The sequence below is a fragment of the Pongo pygmaeus genome, chromosome 1 (assembly GCF_028885625.2).
Source record: "Pongo pygmaeus isolate AG05252 chromosome 1, NHGRI_mPonPyg2-v2.0_pri, whole genome shotgun sequence".
NCBI lineage: Eukaryota > Metazoa > Chordata > Mammalia > Primates > Hominidae > Pongo > Pongo pygmaeus.
The window spans coordinates 140,876,101-140,896,929 of record NC_072373.2 but is presented as its reverse complement, the minus strand read 5'-3'; the positions used below and the strand labels follow the sequence as shown (position 1 = coordinate 140,896,929).

General features: G+C 37.5%; 1 protein-coding gene across 4 annotated transcripts; it reads right to left on the bottom strand.

Moving 5' to 3' along the window:
- Positions 1–1,307: 1,307 nt before the first annotated feature.
- GBP4 (guanylate binding protein 4) lies at positions 1,308–20,593 on the bottom strand. Of its 4 annotated transcripts, none has more exons than XM_054447797.2 (13): positions 20,418–20,593; positions 18,723–18,917; positions 16,911–17,038; positions 15,387–15,473; positions 14,916–15,025; positions 14,518–14,714; positions 12,867–13,112; positions 11,638–11,918; positions 10,174–10,386; positions 6,948–7,050; positions 6,281–6,474; positions 5,187–5,419; positions 1,308–1,723 (listed from the first exon to the last, which is right to left on the bottom strand). In XM_054447797.2, exons 1-12 carry the CDS (start codon positions 20,455–20,457, stop codon positions 5,204–5,206), a joined length of 2,010 nt encoding a protein of 669 aa, XP_054303772.1. In that variant the 5' UTR covers positions 20,458–20,593; the 3' UTR covers positions 1,308–1,723; positions 5,187–5,203. The 4 variants fall into 4 exon arrangements, with proteins under 4 accessions (XP_054303772.1, XP_054303781.1, XP_054303762.1 ...); XM_054447806.2 differs by having other exon boundaries at positions 1,308–1,645; XM_054447787.2 differs by having other exon boundaries at positions 1,308–5,419.
- Positions 20,594–20,829: the final 236 nt, after the last annotated feature.

The window sequence follows — 20,829 nt, the reverse complement described above, 5'->3', positions numbered from 1 at the left end:
GGGGACCTATTGGAGGGTAGAATATGTACTTAATCAACCCAAACTTGAGCCTCTGTGCTGGCTTTTGTAGTTGGAACTAAAGATAAGTTGATGAGGAAAAGGAAGCACCTGAGATCAAGAGGTGGTAAAGAGAAGTAAATAAGCATTTTTAATTTCACAGTTATATAAAAAGTTCAATGGTAGGAGTAACAAGTTGGTGCCATGGCAACCCAAAAGGGGAATCTCACCAAGCCTCAGAAAGTCAGGAACTAGGACATCTTAAGGATGAGCAGGGCTTGGTAGACAAAGGATAGAAGGTGAGGAAGCAGGGTTGTTTTAAGAAGTCTTTGTCCCCTGCAAAAAGGCCCTCAGTCAAGAGAATACTAGTTGACAACCCAGGGAATGTTGTATTTGACCATATATTTGGGGATAAACTTTGAAATCTTGTTGAAAGGCCATAATAAAGACAAAATTAGGATGCATGTTTTGTGCCTTTTCTAGTTCTCTGTTCCAAAGAGAAGATGTTTCCTGTTGAGCAGACTTATGCTATTTCTAGTAATATTAATTACTTTCATCCTGTTGTGGGACCTCTCCCATCCATGTATTATGATTTCAATTTTTAAATTGAATAATTGTATTTATCCATTTTTGAATACATGATAAATTTACATAAAATGTTGAAGACATATATGATGTAGAGTTATCCTCTCATTTCTCACCTTAACTATTCAGTTCCATTCCTGGTATGACCAGGATACTAGTATATTTTTTATTTTTCCAGAGGAAGCTAATAATGTACACACATATTCATTAGTTCCTAAATTAAGTGGTAGCAGCATACTTTCTGCATCTTTTTTTTTTTTTCTAATGATATATCTTGGATACTTTCTCATAGTAGTACAAATAAAGCTTCCTTTTTCATTTTAGTGACTGTAGAATATTGCTTTGAAAGTATGTCCCAAAATTTGCCTCATCGGTAAGTGATATATATATATATATATATATATAAATATATATATATATAAATATATATATATAAATATATATATAAATATATATATAAATATATTTATATACCAAATATATATAAATATATAAAAATATATTTATATACCAAATATATATAAATATATAAATATATTTATATACCAAATATATATAAATATATAAAAATATATTTATATACCAAATATATATATAAATATATTTATATACCAAATATGTACCAGATATATTTATATTTATATACCAAATATAAAAATAAAATATATATATTTAGTTTCACTCGTGTCTGTGTGAAGAGACCACCAAACAGGCTTCGTGTGAGCAATAAAGCTTTTTAATCACCTGGGTGCAGGCCGGCTGAGTCCGAAAAGACAGTCAGCAAAGGCAGATAGGGTTGGGGCCGTTTTACAGGATTTGGTTTGGTAAAGGAAAATTACAGTCAAAGGGGGTTGTTCTCTGGCGGGCAGGGGTGGGTGTCACAAGTTGCTTAGTGGGGGACATTTGAGCCAGGATGAGCCAGGAGAAGGAATTTCACAAGGTAATGTCATCAGTTAAGGCAGGGACCGGTCATTTTCACTTCTTTTGTGGTGGAATGTCATCAGTTAAGGCAGGAACAGGCCATTTTCACTTCTTTTGTGATTCTTCACTTACTTCAGGCCATCTGGACGTATGTACATGCAGATCACAGGGGATATGATGGCTTAGCTTGGGCTCAGAGGCCTGACATTTAGTATATTTACTAAATAGATATAAATATATATTTACTAAATATAAATATATATTTACTAAACATATACATTTATATTTATACGTACCATATAAATACCCAATAGTAGAATTGCTAGACAAAATGTATGTACATTAAAATTTTGATATACAATTCCAACAGATCACTCTCACTAGCCAATATGAGACATAGTCAATTTCCCTAACTCTGTGCCAGCTCAGTGTCCTGTTCTTCCATTCCTATGACAGAGCTGAAACAAGAACCTCATAGTTTTCCTTTGAACAACTTTTATCGTTAGTAAAATTCAATATTTTTAATCTCATATTTTTGTCTATTTAAAATATGTGGCATTAATAACATTCAAGCCGAGACCCAAATCAGGAATGCAATCCCATTCACAATTGCCACAAGAAGAATAAAATACCTAAAAATACAGCTAACCAAGGAGGCAAAAGATATATATAATGAGAGTTACAAGATACCCCTGAAAGAAATAAGAGATGTCACAAACAAATGGAAAAACATTCCATGCTCATGAATAGGAGCACAGCTTTGTAAATAAAGGACATAGGGTGAGGAAGCCGGGTTGTTTTAAGAAGCCTGTGTCCCCTGTGAAAAGGCCTATGGTCAAAAGAATATGCATATCTTGTAGAATTACAATGAGTTCATTCTGTAGCAGGATGAGCTGCAGACAAAACTTCTCAGACACGGAGTTGTAGAAGGAAGGGCTTTTTTCAGCTGGTGGCATCTGCAAGCTGCTGCCTTAAAATCCGAGCTCCTTGAATGCAAAGTTTCTGTCCCTTTTAAGGGCTCACAACACTAAAGATTTCACATGAAAGGGTCATGATTGACTTGAGCAAACAGGTGGTATGTGACAGGGACTGCATGCACTGGTGGTCAGAGAGAAAGAGAACAAGGCAGGGAGTTTCACAATGTTCTTCTATACAATGTCTGGAATCTATGAATAACATCGGTTTCTAAGTTATGAGTTGATTTTTAACTACTGGGTTTAGGCCAGGCAGGCCCAGGCCTGGTTTCGGGCCTGGCTCTGGGCTGCCTGTCTTTGGTTTTACTTCCTTGTTGTTTTTTCTTAAAACAGGTACTGAGTATCAAACAATATAAAACCACATAAGAAGGTCTCTCTCTTCCCTCAATTCTAGCTGCGAGTTTTGAGCACTAGACAGCTGAAATAAATTCCTAAAATGTTGAGTTGAGCAAATAGTTCAATGCTATCCCTATCAAACCACCAATGACATTCTTCACAGAATTAGAAACTACTTTAAAATTCATACGGAACCAAAAAAGAGCCTAGCCAAGGCAATCCTAAACAAAAAGAACAAAGTGGGAGGCATCAAGTTACCAAACCTCAAACTATACTACAGAGCTACAGTAACCAAAACAGCATGGTATTAGTACAAAAAACAGACACATAGATAAATGGAACATAACAGAGAGCCCAGAAATAATGCTGTACACCTACAATCATCTGATCTTGGACAAAGCTGACAAAAACAAGCAATGGGGAAAGAAGTCCCCATTTAATAAATGGTGCTGGGATTACTGGCTAGCCATATGCAGAAGATTGAAACTGGGCCCCCAGTTTCAATTTTGTATACTCTGCATACAAAAATCAACTTAAGAAGGATTAAAGACTTAAATATAAAACATTAAACTATAAAAACTCTGGAAAATAACCTAAGAAATACCATTCTGGACATAAGACTTGGCTAAGATTTCATGATTAAGACAACATAAGCAATTGCAGCAAAAACAAAAACTGACAAATGAGATCTAATTAAATTAAAGAGCTTCTGCACATCAAAAGAAACTATTGGCCAGATGTGGTGGCTCTTGCCTAAATCCCAGTACTTTGGGAGGCTGAAGCAGGCAGATTGCTTGAGCTCAGTAGTTCAAGACCAGCTTGGGCAACATGGAAAAACCCATCTCTACAAACAAATACAAAAAGTTAACTGGTCTTGGGGGTAAGCACCTATAGTCCCAGCTACGTGGGGGGCTGAGGTGAAAGGACTGCTTGAGCCTGGGAGGTTGAGGCTACAATGACCCGTGTTTGTGCTACTGCACTCCAGCCTGGGTGTCAAAGTGAGACCTTGTTTCAAAAAACAAAAACAAAACAAAACAAAATGAAACAATTAACAAAGTAACAGACAACCTACAGAATGGTAGAAAATATTTGCCAACTATGCATCCAACAAAGATCTAATATCCAGAATCTATAAGAAACTTCAAAAAATTTACAAGCAAAAAACAAGCAACCCCATTAAAAAGAAAGTGGGCAAAGAACATGAACACATTTCAAAAGAAGACATATATGCATTTAAAAAGCATATAAAAAATCACTCAACATCATGAATCACTACAGAAATGCATACCATCTCACAGCAGTCAGAATGGCTGTTACTAGAAAGTCAATAAATAACAGACGCTGGCAAGGTTGTGGAGAAAATGGAACACATACACTGTTGGTGGGAGTGTAAATTAGTTTAGCCACTGTGGAGAGCAGGTTGGTGATTCCTCAAAGAACTCAGAATTACCATTCAACTCAGCAATCCCATTATTCCCAAAGGAATGCATATTCCCAAGGAAATATAAATCATTGTACCATAAAGGCACATGCACGTGTATGTCCATTGCAGCACTGTTCACAATAGCAAAGATATGGAATCAACCTAAATGTGCATTAATAATAGGCTGGATAATGAAAATGTGGTATATACAAACACCACGAAATACTATGCAGCCATAAAAAACAACAAGATCATGTCCTCTGTAGCAGTATGGATGGAGCTGGAAGCCATTATCATAAGCAAACTAACACAGGAACAGAAACCCAAATACCACATGTTCTCACTTATAAATGGGGGCCAAACAAAGACAACACATGGATACTAAGAGAAGAACAAGAGACACTGGGATCTACTTGAGGGTGGAGGTTGGGAGGAGGGAGAGGATCAGAAAAAAACCTATTGGGTATTATGATTAATAATTGTGTGATAAAATTATCTGCACACCAAACCCCCATGACATGCAGTTTACCTATGTAACAAACCTGTACATGTACCCCTGAATCTAAAATAAAAGTTAAAAAAAATTAAAAATTGTGGTGCTGCTCTCTTATTAATTGGCAAGAGCTAATTATAACTGAAATTATTTCTGTAACTATAATATAAATTGCAAATGGTTAATGGCTTCTTAATCTTACCAGTTGTCTTTTTGCTTTACTTAAATCTTTTCTAGGAATAATGTCACTACTTCTGACTTGTTTCCCATGTTTATAAATTATTAGTTCAATCAAAATTGTTTGTTTTTTGTGGATGTCAGGCCCTGATATTCTTTGATAATCACTTTTTAATTTTAAACTTTTCTTGAATGAAACTGCTATAACACATATACTTACAAAATGATCAACAGTGTTACGTTATTAAAATAAAATAAACCTCATTTTATATTTTCTTACCTGGAACATTCAGGCTCTTAAATACGTGAGCCAAGATATTTTATCCCTACTCCAAGTAGCTTAGAAGCCCCAGGTAGAGAGACAACCATTATGTTGCTAGCTATGTCAAGGATCTTTGAAAACCTTAACTGTTCATTTTCAGTGCTTTCGATTTTTTCTTTCAGTTGATTAATCTCTTTATTTAACTGCTCAGATTTCTTTTGAAACTCTTCCTTAAGCATTTCTTCTTGTACCTATAAAAGGCAAATAGTCCACTTTTGAAAATCTCCAATTTTCTTCAGGAGTCAGAGTTTTGTATTTAACTAATTCAACATTTAAGCACATGTGTCTATTTCTCTATTATCTTAGAAAACTCTTTGATGAATTTGTGTAACATATCCAGATGATTGGACCTGAATCATGAGAGTATACATGGTTTACCTTTTGTGACATTCCCTAAGCAACATCTCACTGGAGGTAGAAAGAAATTTTGTTCCAGCACAAAGAATGCCCTTTGAGAGGGAATGCAGGTTTAATTCTAATTAATTCTAATTTCCACTGGTGTAGCAAGGCCATGCTCATCTAGCAAATAACGGGAACTGCTGACCCTGTATAAAACATTGGTTGTCAAGCTCCAGGTTGGGACAAGGAATATGTTTTACTCTAGTTGTATAGGATGAATCAGGCCAATACAGAAACAAATGGAGCAATCTGTGATCTTTCAGTATCATTTCATATCAAGCCAAATCTGATACTTTCATCCAGATGGATCTATTTCAGGTACTTTAGATGGTTGTGCCAAAAATCCCAAGGATTGGTGGACTAAGGTCCTATTTCATTGGGGCACAGTGAGACCATCCTGTAGTCACCACAAACAACAGCCCAGGACCCTGGAGATGTCATGTGTACTCTCCAAAGTCTAACATGAAGAAGATGCTGGATTCTTGTAGACTTCCAGCCTTCAGTAGAATTTAGATGTATTTGAGATTTTAGTGAAACATACAACTTTTGTGTTTCCTTCTGGAATCATGACTGTGCCTAAAATTTTGGTCCTTCCTTTCCTAAAGAAGCAGGGCATTATCGCTCAGGCACTGCCATGCTTCACCGAGACTCACCTTCAGCTTGTGTTTTAGTAGCCTTTCATGCTCTCTGAGAAGGTTTTCCCTTTCCTCCTCCAACTTCTTCTCCATTTGGGCCATGTATTCCCGGAAGCTTCTCTCTTGAGCCTCCATCATTTGCTGCTGCTCCTTCTGTTTTTCTCTTAGCAGCTCCTGTTCCTTCTCAGCTGCTTCCTTCATGGCCCGCTCCGCTATTCCACAAAGGTTTTAGAGAGGGAAGAACATGACAGTTATTCCTGAGTTCTACCCTCCTGAGCTCAGATCAAACCGACTCGGAGAAAAACACAAAGGTGAGGGATTGGGAATCTCTGAATTCTCTCACTAGCCATGTCTGGAAGACAATGTTGAACAATGTGATGCGAAGGCACTGGCTGGAGGTTCGACCCCAATCCCCTTGCGATTTTGAGATTTAGCAGAGTATATGTTCCATGGTGGGAGGAAGCTCCCTCCTCTATAGTAAGAGAAAGCAAATTCCAAGTATACAATATATTTTTTAACTATAGTCGCTATGCTGTACATTTGGTATCCAGAACTTATTAATATTTTAACTCAATGTTTGTGACTTTTGAAGCTCCTTTTAACTGGAATATCTTTCGGTGTGATCAGCAAGAAGGCATTGCAGGAAACTCCCAACCCCTCTGATAGCTGAGCCCTGCCCCTGTACCTGCTATGGCCTTCTCTCCAGCAGTGAGGGCTTTGTCTGACTGCAGAATGGATTCCTCTACAACCACCTGTGACTGCAGGAAGTTCTGGAGGACCTCGTTTGCCTGAGGAACCAAGAAAGAGCAAAGACCTGTCAGGCAGCAAAGATCTCATCTTATGATGGTGAAATTATTGTTCAATGAAGTCACAAATCTAACCCTGTAAACTTTGCATAATTCTTAAGATCCCACAGTGGTTTCTTTTCTTCCACAGCCACAAGAAGTCCAAGCTCTTTGTTAAGACATAAAAACCCTGTTTAGCAGCCTCCCTCCTGCCTGTCCAGCCTCCTCTCCCAGGGATGCCACTCACCACCCACCCCAGGGTACAGACAACCCGACAACGTAAATGGGCAGTTCTATAAATACACATTCTCAGTTTTTTGCAGTATTGCACAATCTTTTTCTTCTGTTTGAAAGCTGTGCTACATTTTCTTAACTAGGATAACCTCTATGGATATGTCAGCTAGCATTCCCACTCTGCCCAGAAGCTTTTCCAGGCTGCATTCTGAAATTTGTTCCCACTTTATTGAGGAATGATTTACAACTGGAAGTTGTGTATATTTAAGTTGTACAGCCTGATGTTTGATATATGTATTCATTGTGAAATGATTACTGCAATCAAGCCAATTAACATATGTATCACCTCATAGAGTTCTCTTTTCTTTTGTAGAGAACACTTGAGATCTACTCTCTTAGCAAATTCCAAGTAGAATTCTTTTTTTAGCTACAGTCACTATGCTGTACATTAGGTATCCAGAAAGTGTTAATATTATAACTGAATATTTGTTACTTTTGATCAATATCTCCCCTTTTCCCCACCTCTCTGCCCTTGGTAACCGCCATTCAGCTCTCTGTTAACATAAGTTCAGAATTTTTTTTCTCATTCACATAAAAGTGAGTCATGCCATATTTGTCTCTCTGAGTCTGGCTTATTTTACTAAGTCTAAATTCCTGGAGGTTCACTGATGTTGCCACAGTGTCAGGATTTCCTTCATTTTAAGGCTAAATAATATTTTATTATATATGTATATATACACATACCTATACATACACACATATACATGTATGTATATCACATTTTCTTCATGTGTTTATCTGTGGATAAACAAAACTTGTTTTTATATCTTGGCTATTATGAATAATGCTGAAATGAATAGGAGTACAAATATCTCTTTAAGATTGTGATTTTGTTTCTTTTGGAAATACACCACGAGTCCACCAAAAGCTGTTAAAACTAAGTTCAGTAAAGTTGCAGGATGCAAAATTAACATACAAAATCAGTTACATTTCTATACACTAACAAAATATTATATGAAAGATAAGAAAATTACATTTACAATAGCATAAGAAATAAAATACTTACAAATAAATTTAACCAAGGAGGTGAAAAATGTGCACACTGAAAACTATAAAATGTTGAAGAAAGAAATTAAAGAAGATATAAAATAAATGGAGAGATATCCCATGTTCATTAATTAGAAGAAATAATATTGTTTAGATGTCCATACTACCCCAAATTATCTGTAGATTTAATGCAAGCTTCTATCAAATTTCCAGTGACATTTTTCACAGAAATAAGAAAACCAATTCTAAAATTCATATAGAAACAAAAAAGATCCTGAATAGCCACAGTTTACAGCTATCTTGAGTGACAAAAACAAAGCTGGAAGTATTGAATTACCTGATTTCATAATCTGCTACAAAGCTATGGTAATCAAATAGCATAGTACTGGCATAAAAACAGATAGATAAACCCCACAGAACAGAACAGAGAGCCAGGGATTAAATTTACATATATATATCTGACCAAGTAATTTTCAACAAATGTGACAAGAGTACACTTGGGAAAAGGATAGTCTCTTCAACAAATGGTGCAGGGAAAATTGGATATTCAAAACAATAAAGCTGGAACTTTATCTTACACTATACAGAAAAATCAACTAAAAACAGATTAAAGATTTAACCATAAGACCAGATATCATAAAACTCCAAGAAGAAAACAGAGGGGAAATGCTCCTTGATATTGGCCTTGGCAGCAGTCTTTTCGATTTGACATCAAAAGCACAGGCAACAAGTGCAAAAATAAGTGGGACTACATCAAACTAAAAATTTCTGCAGAGCAAAGAAAACAATCAATAAAATGAAAAAGAATTGTCTTCCATACAGAATGGAAGAAAACACTTGCACACCATAAATCTGATAAGGGGTTAATATCTAAAATACAAAAGGAAATCATATAACTAAATAGCAGAAAAAAACACTCAAGAAACCAATGAACATATTAAAAAATGAGCAAAAAACCTAAATAGACTTTTGTCAAAAGAAGACCTGGCCAACAGGTATGTGAAAGCATGGTCAACATCACTAATCATCAGGGAAATGCAAATCAAAACCGCAGTGACATTTTATCTCACACATTTTAGAATGATAATTATCCAATAGTCAAAAGATAACAAGTGTTGGCAAAGATATGGAGAAAAGGGAATTCTTGGAAACTGTTTGTAGGAACAGAAATTGGTATAGTCCTCATGGAACACAGGACAAAAGTTTCCTCAAAAGGAAAAATTCTGAGTTTCCAATGGCTGTCAAGTACATAAGTCAGCCCTATCAGCTCCACCACTTGCTGGCTGTGTTGTCTTAGGCACACCTCTCCTTGCATTACATTTCTCAACTGCCTATGTGGATGATAGTGGTACCTAATTTACATTATTCTGAGAATCAAACTGATAATCCAACAAAATCACTTCCTCTGATATAGGAAGTGAATCATCAAGATCATCATCATCATCATCATATTAGTACATACCAGTACGATAACCGTAATTGTACCCTATCCAGTCGAATATTAATTTGTCCATCTCAGGTAAAATAATACACTTCTGAAAACGTAGTTGTTTGCTTCATAAGATATCCTCTGTACTTAGCACAAAAACTATCCCATTAATTAATAAATATAATAAATGGGTTGTTTCATCTGGATTCATGATGTTAAATCCTCTTGGAGAAGAAATATTTCTGATTTCTTAAGAGTGTCTAACTAATTGCGGATTTAAATACTAAAAAACTCAAAATAGCATCATGTTCTGCTTCCTCTCCACAAGTGGTGCTATATTCTTAGATTTTCAGAAGGGGCAACAAAAACCCTCTGACTATCCTCTGTTATCCATCCCCCATTCCCCTTTTCCTCACCTTAACTCCTTTTCTGGGCACTAGCTTATAGTCCCGCTCAACCTGTTTCTTTTCTTCTAAGTAGAGATTGTGTCCTCCAGGAACAGAGAAAATTCCTCTCAAAATGCTTTCAGTCAGGTGCTCTGAAAGCCGCTTAAGCTCAGCCTGGCAAAATTTGGCAGATGCCTCTTCATTCTGCAGCACAAAGTCTTCCTTCTTTTTCTCTATGGTGTCCTGCCAGAAAAATGTAGGGAAAACAGTAGAAAGAAGCTGTTAGAAGGGAAGGTCCAACTGTTATCCTCTTGGAAGAAGTAGTCTGAAGGCCTCAGAGTGGACTGGGATATGGTGTAGACCAAGAGTCACAAGAATGATTTTGTTCCCAACTATGTGATCATTTATCTGTGTGACCTGTGGAAAGCCCTTTAACCCCCCAGGGGTTAAGCTCAATATCTGTAAATTTATGTGGTTAGAAGACATAAACTCTACGGTTCTTTTAGGTATAGTATGATTAATAGGGATCCAACCTCCAGTAATGAGCAGTAAAAAGTTGAATTCTGGCTGGAAGCAAAATTTCCCCAGAAAACATAGGTTGCTATGTATAAAAAACATACATATGGCAAATCAACTTCACAGTAGTGAATTAAGCATATTCTGATGAGAAAAATGAACCATTTGTGTATTTCTTCAATGAGAGTTTGAATATGTGAGGATACAGGAACAGAATTTTCTTTTGTTTGTATTTGTAAGTTACAATCCAGTTGCATTTTATCGTTATGAATTAAGAGATTATTGTCACTTTTAGGTCAGTCTGAGACAGACTGAAAGACAAACTTTCAGTAAACATGCCTACGGTAAGTAGACTTAAGATGTCCCATAAGGTTTCTCACTCCTTGGTACCCACACCTGCATAGTTCCTGGGCCTATGAATATGATGGATACTAATCCTGTGATTAGATTACGTTGTGTAGCACAAGTTGACTTTGAGAAATGGAGTGTGCCCTGTTGGGCATGACCTAATCACATGAGCCCCTTAAAAGTGGTTTTCTCTAGCTGGTGTGAGAAGAGGAATTCAGTGAAATTAGAAACATAAGGATTTCACGCATCATTGCTGACTTGAAGATGGATGGGTTTACCCAGAGCCTCTATATGAAATCTAAGCCCCTTTGACACCTTGTTTTCAGCCTGTGGCACACTGAGCAGAGTACCCAGACACCCTGACAAGGACTTCTGACCTACATAACTATGAGCTAATAGCATGTGTTGTTTTAAGCTGCTAAACTCATGATAATTTCTTTTGCAGCAATAGAAAAAAAAAAGTGACAAACCTCTAGAAGAAGGGTGACCTATAGCCCATAGAGCCCTGTTATTCACAAGAAACCATTGTCTTTCCACAATGGTAAGGAGATGAACCAGCGGGTCAAAAAGCTACACTTTATGCATCATTTCGGAAGGGCAGAAATCAGGAAGGATAAATGCTAAAAGTACCACAAGCTTCTTCTGGAATTCATGGTTTTCATCCTTGAAGGAGTGCTCCATGAAGACTGCAATGGCTTCCCTCTCACAGGCTGCATGCACGTCCAGCAGCTCCTGGAGCGTGTCTGTGGGGAGCCTCAGTTGCTGGGCCATCTGCTGGCTATAGTGGTCGGCTGCCCTCTGCACGGCCGCTGGGTTCTCAAGCTGGGCCAGAGCTGTCACTGCATTCTCCAGACAAGGTACTGCTCCACTGTTGACGGCATCTACATAAGTCACCACCAGAGTCCCCAGCCCTGAATCACATATATTTAGGGAAAATTTACAGTTCTCACTCATTATTTATACAAGTTTTAAGAGTCAGCATTCTAAAAATTACAAAAATTCTAATTATCTTGAAGTTTCTTATCACTCCTCTTCTTTATTCTCTTCCTCTTCCTTTTTCATCTTCCTCTATGAATTCAACTCTTTATAATAACATCCCTATTTTTCCTATTCACTCTTTTTTATGGCTCTTGGATTCACATTACAAAATTAAATTACTCATTGCAACCAATATGTTTTTGTGTTTTATGGAAAAATACATTTCCATTTAAATACCATATAAATGAGTTTGTTAGCAGGGAAAGTAAGTTATATAATTTGTGAGTCCTACTTCCAAATAAAAATGCAAGTCCCCTCATTTCTTATTCTTTACAAGGGAACTTGCATTTTCATTTGGAGACAAGAAATTTTTATTTGAAGACAGTAACATAAACCATTGAACCAAGCATGGGCCCATCTCACCATAGGGAGTGGACGACTACACAGGTTGCATGCCATGAAGCTAGCCCCGTAATTAATATGACATTTAAATTTGTTTCTCAAACTCTCAATGAGCTTCCATGGAACTCATGGCCTGATGTTGATTTCCTGACTAATGTAAATTTATAAAATATATCGTATATCTTCACTGAGAAACACTAATCCTATAGGACTTTTCCTCATCACGCAGATTTCTCTCCTTAGGAGTTTCTGTTTATGCCATTAGTGTATTAATTTTGTGAGATATATTAGGCCTCAAGAAAGTTTCATTATGAGTAAACTTTAATTAAGAAACATTCATTTCTATGTGTGCAATGAACATCTCCTTCTCTGCATTCCTATAAAGAAGCAAACAATATTATTGAAAAACTTGGAGTCATTACAGCTTCAACACATCCTGGACCACAGACAGACATGCTTTGGGACAAAAAAAGACTCACGCTTTCCAGTGACAATGATTCCCTCTCTCAGGGTCTTGGTCTTTGCATGGGTGAAGATATCAGAACAGAAGTTGTCTGATTGCATCAGGAAATGCCTTTCCAGATTTTCTTCTGGCACTTCGTCCACATGATTTAAATATTGTTTGTCATTTGTAGGCCGGTCAAAGACAAAGCACTTCTGCTTTGGGAAGAAATGCCTGATACACTCTCTACACATGTTCGAATTTTGAATTTGGGGATTCTTGCCTGTGGAATTGTAAAAAAGAGTGCTCACTGAAGAGACAGCCTGCAGGCAAGGGGGCTGAGGACTTTTCCAGGGATCTTTGCATCCCTGCAGCTCCCCTGCCTTGTAAATCTTGTTTTATGCAATCATATAAAACAGCCTTGTGCTAATCCAATGAAGGCATGGAAAATCCATTTTTGTACAGGAGCGAGAGTCAGGAAAGAACTCTTGGAGAGGAAGGGAAGACATCTACCACAAAATGAAGAAACTTATGACTGGTTTCCTTGGCTTTTGTATGCTAGCCGGCAGACTATGTATTAAATGTTTCTGAATGATTAATTAAATGGAGCAGTTGTCAGAAATACCTTCTGATATTACAGTCCTATGTCAGAGGTGAAACATGGGCCCTAAATTAAAGCAACACTAGAAATAAGAATAATATGTTTCTTAGAAAAATATCATGAAGGTGAATGATACCCAAGTCAGTAATAAAATTTAAAAGTATTTCAAAACCAGAACCCCAAATTATAAACACCATAAATATGTTTAGAGATTCCTTTATCTGAAAAATCCAGAGTAAAGTTAATCCAGATATAACTTGGAGACCTCACCACCTTTCAATGTCAGATTATATTAGGTCTCACATTGTCTTGCAGAGGGATTCTGTGGCATATATCAGTTATTCAAAACAAATGTTTGTTGAAAGGATGAATAAATGAACAAAGATGGATATTGATTGTAGGTGCCAACAGGTATCCACTCTGCTAAATATAATCTGTTTAACAAACGTTAATAGATTGACAACATATTTTATGAATCTGTAGAATGAAGTAGGTGATGTTATGAAAATAGTAAAATGAAGGATTTGACAGTCTTACTGGAAGCATATGTCAGTGTTTTTTTTTTTTTTAACTTCCTGAATCGTTTGCTGTATAAATCTCCTTTTTCTCTAAAGGATGTAACTATCCAGGCTAATGAAATAGACAGGGTGAAATATATTTCCAAAGTTAGATCATTTGACTTCTTGTGATTCTGTGTTTACCAGCTTCCAAGCTTATTAGTTAATTTCTCTAAATAGAATAGGAGGAGCAATTAAAGCTAATAAGTAACACAAATATATGAGTCTTAGGATGTGATAATATTAATTGCAATCTTCAATATATTTTTAATGGTACTTATTGGTCTAAAATGATTTGATAGAACTTCGAGTTTTAAATTTCCTCAATGAATTTGAACCTCGGCCTCTGGGAAATTTCAAGTAAAAATAACCACAAAAATCATAATCACTTGTCAATCACCAACCACCATGAGCATGGGCCTCAAATCAATCCAGTCTAATGTAAACATTTGTGTCAGGTGCTGAATAGCAGGTCTTAGTTGATCCTACCCCCCACTGAACCTTCCCACATCCAGGCCATGCTCTGATACCTGGAATCAGCTTCAAGGCATTCTCCAGGTACTCATCTTCTGTGATGGGGTGTCCATCTAACTTTAGCTCCAGGGTAAAATCCCGAACAGCCCAAATAAAGTCTGGAAAGAAACTCACGAACTCGCTGGAGTCCTCAACTTCATCAGGTCTGGGGCAGGATTTTGCCCTGATTAGCTCTGCTAGCTCAGTCACGTAGCTGGGATCTCAGCTAAGGAAGGATAGCACCCTACACCATCATTTCCACATCTCACTTAGAAACAAGTTTTATACACATTCCCTTTTGCACTCTGTCTTTTCTTACTCAACCAGGAAACTGAGTCACAGCAAAGAAGACACAGTATCAATTCCCATTCCCCTAAACTCCATAAAACCTGCTCTTCACTTCCCAGAAGGATACTGCAGCTGCTCCAGGGCCTGGTGGTTGATGGTGCTCATGCTGTTGTAGACAAAGCTGCTGCTTAGAAGCACAGCCAGGGCAAAGATCCATGAGTCATTCTTAGGGTTACTCTAGAAAGCATATAAAGCAAAAGACTTAGGAGTATTCTCTTCATTCATTCATTCATTCATTCATTTGGTTGTTCCTTAGCTATTTCAGCTGTATGATAGTTGAATAATAGGGTAAATAACAAATTTTGAAGCCAATGCTGAATTCAAACTTCATATTTAGATTTTTACATTAATCCTTTTCAGGCTATCGGTTCATTTAGCAGAAATGAATGACATTGTCAATGTGAGTAACATATTCAATAAAGTGCCTAGAACATAATAGTGCCACGTAATCAGCGTGCAATCATTCCATTGCAATTTTGTTCTCACTCATGGCATATTAAGGCCACAAATGCTATTCAGTTAAGTTCAAAAACTCTACCTTGTGTATCTGACAAAATGCAGACCCTGCATTTGGTTTTGTGGATATAAAGTTCCTCACGACAGTCCCTGTCTTCAAGATGACTTTCTGGTGCAGCAGATAAACATGTCAATATACAAATTCAATCAGAATAATAATCACTGCTGGGGGAGGAAAACCCAAAGTTATAAAGTATAAAACAACTAAAAAGAAGGGAGGGGGAGGCACATAAATGTGAACAGTTACTCTGTGAATTCAGGAGCAAGAAGTGATTATGTTTGACAGGCATATGAAGGCAGCAGTTTGAAAATAGTTGCACTTCAAAAAGTTGATAGAGTGTGGACTTGTGAAGAAGGACGGATAAAGCAGGTGGAAAGATCAATAGAGGCCAAGTCAGAATTGTCAGAGCATGGTTATAAAAGGGCATTACACAGTTATTTCATTTGCCTGAAGCAGTGAGTATGCACGTTGGTGAAGTGGAAGAGGAGGCTGGAAACAAGATTCATGGCAAAACACGAAAGAGTTTTTAAAAAATTTAGATGGTCCCCAAATCACATTACAAGTTCTAAGGTCAGCTAGTAGTTCTGCTGCTGCCATCAGTTTATATTTTGATATGTTTTGATCGCTTGACAAATGTAATTAGACAAACAGAAGTTTATGAAAACTACAACATATTAAGAATAAATGTTTCACTTTGATATTACATGAAGACAATAATTCAGACCTTTAATACTGAAATTTAAAGTTCAGAATTGCTAAGTCGGTGCTTCCTTCCCTCAACTCCCTTTTTTCAATAATGGAAGCCAAGGATCTACTGCTGCTACTTTCAATTCAGACTTAAGACTAATGCAAATAAGAAGAATGGACTGATTGCACCTAACACTTTAAGACAAAATACCTAAAGTTATCTCACTTACAATATTCTTTGTGGGTCTAATTCATGCTATTAAAGAAGTCAGTGGAGAATTGATCTCCAAAGCTCAGAGAGTGGAATCAAAATGTTAGTGATAAAATTAATGCTTTTCTGAAAACTACTGAAATAGATTCCTTCACTACAACCCTATTTTTTCATGGTCCCCTCCTCCAACCTCACACGCCTTAAATAGTAGATCCCATTGTTCCCATGGGTTACAACTTTCTCCAACAAGCCTTCTCTAAGTTGAATGACTGAACTAGTTTCTCACTTTTTGCATCTGTGAAACCCTGTACTTGTCATACCCCGTATTTCTTGTCTTCACAACTAGGCTCTTGGCCTTTACCTTGTTTACTGTTTTATCTGTAGTACTTAGTACAGAGCCCTGGAATTCATCTCTTCAATACATATTTATTAAATTATATCATTCACTCCAGTGTTAAAAATAAGAAGATCTACTCTTAAATATGCCTCAATATTTGAAATTAATAAGGAAGTCTGAGGAAACAGAATTTAGCCTCATTATTCATAATTAGATTTGAGTTTACAGAGATATGTACAGAAGTTGAAGGGAGCTGAAAAAATTAAAAGATGAGAGGTCAACCATGAGCGGTGAAGATTCTCTGCCTTACCTTTTCCACATCGCCCAGGCCCTCAGTGTCCAGAAGGACCAGCGTGTGGTTTGGCTTACAGGGGTGGGGCACACACCACATCCAGATGCCCTTAGTTTTAGACTGCACCGTGGAGCCCAGAGGGAAGCCTGCAGGGAAGAGGAAAAATAACTAACAGTAACAGTGGGTAGAACAGGATGTCCCGGGATTACACTGGTTAAACTTGTAGGAATGTTTAAGTGGCTGGCAGGGGAAAAGGGCTGTTTCCATCTCAGGCAGGACAACTAATCTGATCTTTATATGTATTAAAAATTTTCTCAAACTTGTTTTCTTTCTTAAACTTGTTTAGTAGACAGCAGTTCAGTCCCTAATGGTGCCGAGCTGCTGAGCCAGACAGGAAGTAGGACATTAGCGGGAAGAAATGGCTGCATGGTCTTTCTTTAAAAACAGAAGCACCTAACAGAGCCACAGGTAGATTGTCTTAAAAGTCAGTAAGAACCAAAAGAGAAACCTCGTAGGAAAAAATAATTTAAAAAAAAAACCTTCACAAAATAAGGAATGAAAATGGCAATTAATACGTGAAAAGGTACTTAAACTTATTCATAGTGAAATAAATGGCATGCAACGATACATTCTATAGGGCAGCACAAGTTAAAAGGCTTTATGTTACTGAATTTTTCTCAGGATGTAAAATTCTCAATCACTGCTAATAAGCATGTAAATTGCATTTGAATTTTGAAAAGCTATTCGACTTTATCTAGAAATTTTATGTACTCTCTGATTCAGAAATCCCACTTCTGAGAATATTACACAAAGGAAGATTTTGTACATGTGCACCAGGATATAAATAATAGAGTATTAATGACAGCCTTATTCATTAAAGATAAAAACTGGAAAAATACCAATTTTCAACAGTAAATAAATATACTGTCCTTAGGTAGTGGCATACTGTCTGAGGGTATAAATAATGGGTACACATAGTAACTAGAGAAAACTTATAAACTTCTTATTGAGCAAAGGAAGCAAGACATCCAAAAATACACACAATAAAATTTCCTTTATGTATAAAAGCAGACCAAACTAAACTATTTTTTAGAATGCATATATATTATGTAGAACCATTTTTAAAAACCAAGTGTCAAAGAAGTGTGCCCTGAAAACAAAAACACTGGTGAGTTCTAGTGAAGGTATGACAGGGTATGATTTTTGGATGTTTAGGTTTGGTAATGTTTTATTTCTTGATCTGGATAGTGATTTCTCATGTATTCACTTTATATTTATTAACTTCACTGTACAGGTATGTTATACATACTCTTCTTTATGTGTCATAGTTCACATATGAGAAAGACTAACTAGAAGGGAATTAATTTATCAAAGTTTTGCCATGAAATGAAGCAAAAAATTAGAAATGGTAGCCCAATTTAAATAGAGGATACACAAGAATTATAATGCCCGTCCTTCTTCATATTTATTTTTTAAAAGAGGATCTATTAAACTATATTTGTGTGCTATTTGAAGTGACCAGGTATCCTACACAAAAGTGATGAATGAGAAAGAAAGGGAATAATTGCTGGGGCTGAGCCCCTGAAGAGGTGAGCATAGATGGGATCAAGAAGACCCATGGAACGGATCTTTCGATAGGGTTGAGATGATTCTTTACTATTGGACTAAAGAGTGATATATATTTGAGATTGTAAATTTAGTGGTGAGAATTAGAAGTTTTCTTCATTGGGAGAAGTCATGCCCTTCTTTAGGATGACCCTAGAGGGGGTGTGATCAGCTGTGTTATCACAGGTTCCAAGTAAATGACTCCTGTCCTAGGACCACACTCACCATTGCTCTTTCCTGCAAGACGATTCATGAGATAGGATTTTCCTGTGCGGTATAGCCCTACAATGGCCACCACCACCATGGGCTGAGAAATCTTGTCAAGAATCTCTAACGCCTTTGAATTCACTGTCAGCTGCTCTTCCTGGTTTTCGACTAGACAAATGGGGGCCATCATGATGGATTCAGATTCTGGATAACCTGTAACCCAGAAAAAACACTCAGTAGAATACAAGATCTTGAAGTCATCTCTAAGGGCTACCTAAGGCACATACATATTAGCTTTTTGCTTGTGGAATGGTATATAAAATTTCTACGTTTTAATGGTATATAAATATATTTCTACGTTTAATGGTATATAAAATTTCTACGTATATAAAATTTGTACATTTCTAATGGAAAAATATTTAGTTTAGCATGTCAAGGACTAGTATGGATCCGTTATGTACATTATTTATGATTCTTACAAGAACGCTAAAAATGCCTTGTCAAGGTGATGCATAAAATAAACAGAATAAGAAAATCAAGGCACTGATGACAGAGTCGCAGGAACAGTAAACTCTTGGAATAAATAGGGGCAGGATGTTACATAAAGGAGATGCGGAGTGGTTAGAAAAGGTTCCAGGCATTCCAGAAGAATTTGCTTTCTCATTAATTTAATAAAGAGTGTTGCGTACCTACCATGTGCTAATTAACACCATTCTAGATTCTCAGCAACAAGCAAGGAACATAATTGATACAACCTTCTGCCTCTTGGAGCTCTATTTGTTGTAACCGAGCGAGTTACAGAGAAACGCCACACTCTGAGACGAATTTAGGAGTCGTTTATTAGCAGGCGACCGAGAGACCGCTAGTGCTCAAACTTCTCTCCGCCCGAAGAAGGGGCTAGATTTTCTTCTATACTTTGGTTTAGAAAGGGGAGTTTGGGGGTAGGGGTCTAGTTAAAACAATCCTACAGAAGTAAAGTAGGCAAAAAGTTAAAAGGATAAATGGTTACAGGAAAGTGAACAGTACTAGGTGCAAGGGCTTTAAGTCTATCACAAGGTGATAGAAGCGGGGCTTTGGGCTTTATCAACCAGACACAAACGCGGGGGCTCTGGGTGCTATTAACCGGGCGAATTCCTGGGAACTGCGGGTATGGCTTGCCACAGTACCTTATCAGTTAATTGCATTCTTGGATGTGCTGGGAGTCAGCTTGCACAAGTTAAGTCCCTGAGGAAGCGGGTGGGTAAGGGGCAGCAAGTGAAGGAGCCAAGATGGAGACTGTCTGGCTCTCTTAGCTAAGGGAGAGTCAACTCAGGTTAAAACAAGGTAGGGTATCACATATTCTAGTGGGGGACAGAAAATTAATAAAACAAACAAGCAAAAAATATGTATATGTATACTAGATGATGGTATTTCGCAGGAGAAAATGCCACAGCTCTGGGAGGAAGCCCGAGGACGAGCAGCGCATCCTGGAGACACCGGTGCGCCTCTGGTCGCCGCCTGTGGACAGCCAAGAGACGCTGGGCCACACGGAGCAAAGCACTCAGGGGTTCAAGCAGCATCAGACTTCTCCGCAAGGTTCCTCCACTGCCTTTGTCACCCGCCATTGTGAAGTCTCCACCCTCCCAGTGTGCAGTCTGCGCTTGGGAATTTGTTGTTGTTTGTTCTTTAACCCAAATATACTTGAAAGGTAAAGCTTAGGAGGAGCAAACTTACCTGGCGTGGGCACTGCAGCGTGAAGAGTTCTCTCACCCATTGCTCTGTCCTCCTGCGCCTGGATCCTCGAGAAACGGACTGTTCTTAGAAGCTGAAAGTCCAGCCGGATTTACAGACATCCAGATAAGAGTCTGTGAGAACCGAAATTGAAAGGACATGCACTTTGTGGGAAGTTGACTGTTGGGGATTTTCCTGTTTAGCAAGACAGGAAACTAAAGGAGCTTGAAAGTGCTGGTTCCTCCACACCAGACCCCTGAAACTCAGGTTTGTCCCTCTTCCGCCCTTAGCTTAGGTATCTTTCGCCTCCAAAATGAATATAGAGCAGCAGACATGAATGTTGCTTCATGTACCTGTCTCTCAGGGGTAATTTTGTCAGGGAAGAAATTTGAGTTTTCGTTTGCTTTTATTTTTT

What these genes read in the sequence shown, in the direction of transcription:
- GBP4 (XM_054447787.2), bottom strand. Translation starts at nt 20,457, where the DNA reads ATGGGTGAGAGAACTCTTCACGCTGCAGTGCCCACGCCAG. An exon ending in TCTTGCAGGAAAGAGCAATG is followed by an intron (nt 17,039 to 18,722) that starts GTGAGTGTGGTC and finishes TCTTCCCTGCAG; the next exon opens with GCTTCCCTCTGGGCTCCACG. An exon ending in AATCATTGTCACTGGAAAGC is followed by an intron (nt 11,919 to 12,866) that starts GTGAGTCTTTTT and finishes TATGTGATTCAG; the next exon opens with GGCTGGGGACTCTGGTGGTG.